General features: G+C 35.3%; 1 protein-coding gene across 1 annotated transcript; it reads left to right on the forward strand.

Moving 5' to 3' along the window:
* Positions 1–6,353: 6,353 nt before the first annotated feature.
* LOC145679290 (uncharacterized) lies at positions 6,354–6,740 on the forward strand. Its single transcript, XM_081749877.1, has one exon. It carries the CDS (start codon positions 6,354–6,356, stop codon positions 6,738–6,740), a length of 387 nt encoding a protein of 128 aa, XP_081606003.1.
* Positions 6,741–7,030: the final 290 nt, after the last annotated feature.

A 7,030-nucleotide genomic window follows, 5' to 3' on the forward strand; every position in this document is an offset into this window, starting at 1 on the left:
TGCCATCACAAGCCCGTTCAATTTCATTTTTAATCTTCTGTTTTCCTCCTCCAGTTTGTTTCTTCATTAGTTAGCACAACATGATATATAAATATATTTATTTAATGAGTTGGAAACAATTCTACGCTGTAGACTCCATTGTTTACAAAGGATGCAAAGCTTTGTGCTTTTCTATATATATATATATATATATATATATATATATATATATATATATATATATATATATATATATATATATATATATATATGTGTGTGTGTGTGTGTGTGTGCGTGTGTGTTCTCTACCATTTTTAACACACTCGCATTCGTTTTCCGCTCGACTCAGATAATTCTTACCATTTTTCTTCACACTTACATTTTGAAAGCTTCCAGTTGTTTCTGATCACTTTTGCATAATGTTCATGTTTCTGCCTCATACATTACAGTACTCCATACGAAACATTTTATGAGTCAAGGACCCTTTTATTCAAGGACCCACATAAAATATTTTTCTTCCTCCTCACGGCTTCTTTCATCATTTCTATTCTTCCTTTTATTTCAGGTTCGTGCTTCATATCATCACTAATAATACTACTCAGGTATCGAAAACTAGCCACCTGTTCTATTTTCTCTCCTCCTATATTTGACACCGACCGCTTCGTTTCAATCACCACGGATATGTGATGATTTAAATTATGCATGTTAGCAATGAACCTATTAGTTTATAAAGAAAAGGTAATAATGACAGGGGTAACTGGCTATTTAAGAAAAAAATTAGGAGCCCTATTTTAAACATTACTTACGGCAAAATGTGGATATTGAAAAAGATATTTCTAAAAGAAGCAGAGTTGCAGAAAATTTGGACCTTGACGAATCATCACTCAGGAAAAGATTGAAGAGTTTAAATTACTTTTACAATTCAGGAACAAATAGAGGCTCAAGTATTGTTGTTTGATTCAGTCAAAAGTAAGTTAATATGTTTGCCGACTATATGGAATCTAAAGAAAGAAAAAAATCAATTTTCACGAAAAAGAATTTTCATATAAACGAAACAAATAGAACAATAGTCCCAAACAAATTTCCAAAGATCATCTTCTCTAGGGAAAAAAAAACAAAAAAAAAAAAAAAAAAACGGAAGTTTTCATTTGGAGAGAGAGCACAGTTGATATCGGAAATTCCGTGCATACAGTAATTGAAAGTGCAGCTATTCCACGAAAAGTGAGAATTTCACGAGAAATGTATATATGAAATCTGAAGAATAATTCTATCTATACTGGAATTGTTCATCCTTATAATGTATAAAAACAACTTATTTGTGCATTTATAGTAGGCCTACCTCTTTGTTATATATTTTTATCATTGAATGGAACTGTTCGCGCATTGTCGAAGTTTCGTTCAAACATGATGAATTTGGAAAGCTTGTATCAATTTAGTGGACAAAGTAAAGTAATACATCTCTGGGAGGAACAAAAGAAGTATACTTGTAGTATTTAAGAAAGCAATAAGTATTGTCAACGTAGGTTCTGTTTTAAACTTATGCGGGTGTTGATGAGTAACAACACGATGTAACCTCCGTTACAAGTATTGATAAATTCATCTAAAATGGAAAATAGGTGTGTTATTTGCACTAAACCTGCGGAGAGTAATAATGAAGACGTAACTAATGTCTCATTTACAATAACTGGTTTATAAATGTAATATTTCTTTTTTAAAAGGTGTAACGGAAGTTACATGTCTTGAATTGACACTGACACGATGTAACCTCCGTTACACAAAAGACTGACGTAAATTTATGTACAGTCAAAATAATAGGTTTCTTAGTTACATAAAACTTTCACAACGTAATAATAAAGCCACACAAATTAATTCTGCACAAGAATTCTATGAGTATGCTGTCAATTTCTTTTAAACTGTTCATGTGCTTTTAGTATCTGAAGCTGATGTTGAAGAAACGACTCGCCACCTGAACAAATGTTGAATGTTAGCTACTGATATAATTGGAATACAGAACTCCCATCACTTTGAGAAAATGAATGCAAATAATATTTTAGTTTGTCTTACCGCAACGTCCAACTGAATCAAAATACGTTTCTGCGAGGTCGATTCAGCAACCAGTCATACAAACATTATCTCAAAGGCATTTAAAGAATAGTGTTATTTACACTGATGACGATGATGGTACATTGACTAGCATACAAACGTGCTATTCTGACGTTCCTGGGTAATCAGTTGAAAAACCTGTATTAGAATTCGAACTCTCATCACATAATATTAAGCCTGGAACTTACGTTCTAATTGATTTCAAGTGTGGTGTTACAAGTAAAGTTGCCTATAAGTATGCAGGCATCTGTCAGACTGGATGTGAAGATGATGAGTTCGGGTTGCATTTCTAAAATTGTGTGGCAGTGATGGTACATTGTTTCAACTTGATGAACATAAAAAGTATTTAGCTACGAGCAAATAGACAAATTTTTCCTTTTTTTTTCAAATCTGAAGATAATAAGTAACAGGATATTTTACAAAGTTTCGCATCCGATTGATGTACATGAAAAGTAAATATTTCTTAAAATCAGACAAAGTACCCGATATTCTAGAAACAAACTTTAAAACTTGATGGAGGATATTTATTTCTGTTAATTATTTTACGCAAGTAATAGACTGGTTGTCTTATTTGTGCTATGTAATGCAGTCTTCTTTACACCCACGATTTGATTACAGAGGTATTATATCTCGTTTTGCAAGTCTTTGTCTTGTTTGGTACCAGTATAAGACGAATGCCAAAAACGCGAATGTGCTAAATTTGACTTTGAGTTATAAGCATTTTAATATTCAACTTACCCCGAAAAATCAGTATATAGACTTAGGTACATGTTTTAGGAATTGACGATAACTTTTAATATACTCAGATTTCACAAATGGGACTTTGGTATTGGAATCTGTGTGCCCCAAATAACATGAAACTGCACTTAGGTGAAAATAGCAAAATTTGCGCATTCGCGGTTTTGGCATTGGACCAACGATATATGTTTATAGACTGCCTACAGTTGTATGTATTATGTAAATAATTATTGTAGTAGCATAAACTGAGTTATATTACAATATAGTACCTCAGGAGTAGTTCAGTCACTGATCTCAAATTACTTGTAACCTCCATTACACAATAAACATATCAGAAATAAATCAAATTTTATTTTTTCTACTTAAAACTTTTCTTTCAGTTCATAGTTTTATCTTTTAATAAACAGGAAAATTGAACAGCAATTGTTTCGGTGCTACAATGAACCGGAGTTCTGATTGGGAAAGTACGAAGAGTTAAACTTGTTCACAAAAAATGTAACCTCCGTTACACAACAAATAACGGTTTTTCTCCACAACGATGTGATATTTCCACATGTACTTTTATACTACAAATTGTGACATGGGTGTTTATTGATTGGTCTATAAAAGCATGGGTAGCACAAGGTTTATTTGTATATTATATCGCTTTGCAGTAGTAAAAACGTAACCCCCGTTACAAATGAAATGGCTGAGTGGTATCTTCGTACTGTGAGCTTCAACTTTTCTCAGAAGGTGTCAAAATATGATCTGTTACGTGAAGCAAACAAAGTTGCGCAATATTTTATAACATAGACATAGCAATTGAAATTTCTTCAATCAGTGATTGAACCATTTTACAGAGAAAGTTAGGCCTAGTGAGGAAAATCCAGTTTTATTTACATGCCCTTGTTAGACAAATATTGAACTCACAATAGTCTTGAGAGCTGTCCTGAAGTTACAAAGAGAAACCAATATCGAGATATTATCAATTCCATCTCATGGATAGTAGTCATAGAATCAGCTATTCTACGTGTATTATTTTAAGCCGTAAAACTGTTTAGACCAAATTCTGCGCTAGTTGGTTCATGAATAATCCTTGGAGAGTAATAGACCAATTAGAACTTTTTTGGATGTGCTTATAAAAAATCGTAACCAAGGGCTGCTGAGCAGTGTTCGAAGTGGAAAAAAAGCAGAGGCGGTATGTTTTATTATGATTTTGACTCAGCATACATGTTATTTAAATATTGTCTTGATCACTGAAAAACCAGAGACGGTATGTCCTCATTACTAAAAACCAAAGGCGGTATGGCATACCACCACATACCGTCTCACTTCGACCACTGCGTTGAAGCCTTCAAAACTTCTATAATTGATCTCTTAAACAGTCACGTATTCAGTGATGGTACACAGAAGTGTATTTAGAGATAACCGGAAATGTTTCCGTTTTTTGCGCACTGGATGGTGATTTAATGTTCTTAGTATTACCGTAAGACATCTTTCTACTAACCACTATATACTCCTTTATTATTATTATTATTATTATTATTATTATTATTATTATTATTATTATTATTATTATTAATTACAGATGGTCATGGCATAATGGTGAGAGAAAACAACACCTTAAAGAAAAAGTGTGCCAAACCCTAATGCCAGATGGTGGCATATTGCACTCATGGACATCGTATTAATGCACACGTGGAACATCATGTCCAGAAATCCTTAAACGACTCGCACATGTTTATGTTTATGGTCCCCGAGTCATGTCAATGCAAATGATGAGATGATGTTAGAGGCAGTGTGTAGGTGAGTGTAAAGTAAAGTATCATTGATGAGGATTGTGTGGACGGTCGCAGACACCGAGTAGTGCAGAGAAAGTTGAACGGATGAATGAACATAGTCAAGCGAACTGAAGGTTGACTGTCAATGGAATTCCTGGAGAGCTTAACATTGAACACATTCAAGCACATGTATTATTCATGATATTTTGGAATGCCGAGAAGTTTGAGGCACAGTGGGTGCTTCACCAGTCAACGATGATGGCCATCTCACTATAGAATCTGCTGCGTTATGAGCAGAAGGGTAACAAGTTGTTTAGTCATTTGTCATCTGAGGTGAGATTTTTGTCCACCATTATACACAGAGATGAAATTAGCATCCTTTGAGTAGAAACATCCCGTTTACCAGTCCGCAAGAAGCTCAGGATGATTCCATTGACGATAAAATACTCTTCATCGTCTTCTGGGACATGAAAGTGTTCGTTTCTTTCAAGACTGCTCTATATAGAGTAGTCTTGGTTTCTTTCACGAAAGAACCGTCAGTGAACAGTAATATTACGAAACTCTAACGCGTTTGACGGTAACAGTTAAGCAAAATCAATCTGGCAGGTCATATCAGGTGCCATTCTCCTTGACGATAACGGCAGATATACAGACAAAAGAACTAGTAGCGTAACAAGTTTTACTGCACCCTGGATCGATCGATCATCGATTTACTCATATCCGCCCCCTAACCCACGCATTTCAGCTGCTGCAATATATATATATATATATATATATATATATATATATATATATATATATATATATATATATATATATATATATATATATATATATATATATATATATAGGATGGTAAGGAACTGTTTGAACAAACTTCGGGAGCTGATTCCCGACACCGAAACCAGCAAAATAGTACTCTGGAACTTTGGTCAGTGAGGGATAGTTTCGGCGATATAAGGTACCGAAAGCGCGGGAAAATGAACTTCAGAGGGCTGTAATTCAAAAACAACGCAACGTAGAGAGTGCGGTTTAGAACATGAAACTCGAAGTCATACCGATTCGATTGAAAAATATATGTCTCAAACCCCCGCAAGATATGTGCGAGGTATTCCCCAAAGGAACACACGGGTTACTTGCCAGGATAAACGCCACATCATGACACTGTCGAACCTCTTCTATGGGATTACTTTAATGGAGCTTCGTCGAATTGCCTTTCATATTGCAGCACTAAACAAGTTACCGTACAATTTTTGTACAGAAACTAAGATGACTCGTAGAGACTGAGCTGAAGCATTTTTGAAACGTTATCCACAAGTAAGCATCAGAAAACATGAAGCAACATCTCTACCGAGAACCACGGGCTTCAACAGACACAGTGAACAATTTTTTTCACAACTACAGACAACTTATGGAGAAACACTACTTCCCTCCTTCTAGGAGTTTTAACATGGATGAAACGAGAATCACAATAGTTCAAAAACATTAGAGAATTCTTGCTCCTAGAGGACGAAAACAATTTGGAGTAGCAACAAGTTTCGAAAGAGGAAGAAACATTACAGTAATGTGTGTAGTGAGTCCAATTGGAATTTACGTTCCCTCGCTGTTTGTTTATCCAGGACAAATGGATTACGAACGGAAACGAGGAGAACCGCATGGATCAATATACACGTCTTCAATAAATGGATGATCAAATGAAGATACTTTCATGCTTGGTTAAAACACTTTGTAGAGATTACTAAACCATCTGATCAGAATCCCATTCTTCTCATTATGGACAATCATCAAAGCCATACGTCACTTTCTTCATATGAATATGCGCAAGCAAATGATGTGATCATGCTTTCTTTACCACCACATTGTAGTGCTAAGTTGCAGCCTCTAGACGTTTCTGTGTTCAGTCTCCTCAAATGTGCACACAATGATGCTTGTTATTCATGGACGTTCCGACATCCGTACGAACAAATTGAACTTGGCGACGTTCCAAACATTTTTGAAGTTGCGATTGAGAAAGTGTGCAGGATTAAGAAAGCATCCTCAGGCTTTGAAAAATGTGTTATTTCCCCCATGAATCCAGACATTTATATGGATGCTGGTTTCGCTGCACTTATCAGCGCTGTAGTCAGACTGAGAAAATATGGAAGAAGACCTTCCTCATGATGTGATGGACTCGAGGAAACAAAAATTTAGTGACGTTTCTGAACTGGCAGTCGCTGGACCATCGACGGAAGTCACCAATTTCGGAGAATCCTCCGCGATAGTCCCGTTAACAGCATTTTTTTCCAAATCCTAGGCAAAAACTATCGTTAATGAAGCAGAAGGGAAGGCACCAACGCTCAGAAATCGTAACGGCAACACCTCGTAAGGCTCTTCTGCAAGAAAAAGAAAGAAGAAAGCAAATACGTTTAAGGAATATCATCATAAGGAAGGTTTAAAAACGAATTAAACTA

The sequence above is a fragment of the Thermobia domestica genome, chromosome 2 (assembly GCF_964235325.1).
Source record: "Thermobia domestica chromosome 2, izTheDome1.hap1.1, whole genome shotgun sequence".
NCBI lineage: Eukaryota > Metazoa > Arthropoda > Insecta > Zygentoma > Lepismatidae > Thermobia > Thermobia domestica.

Coding starts and splice junctions, on each gene's coding strand:
- LOC145679290 (XM_081749877.1), top strand. CDS start 6,354: ATGGACAATCATCAAAGCCATACGTCACTTTCTTCATATGAATATGCG.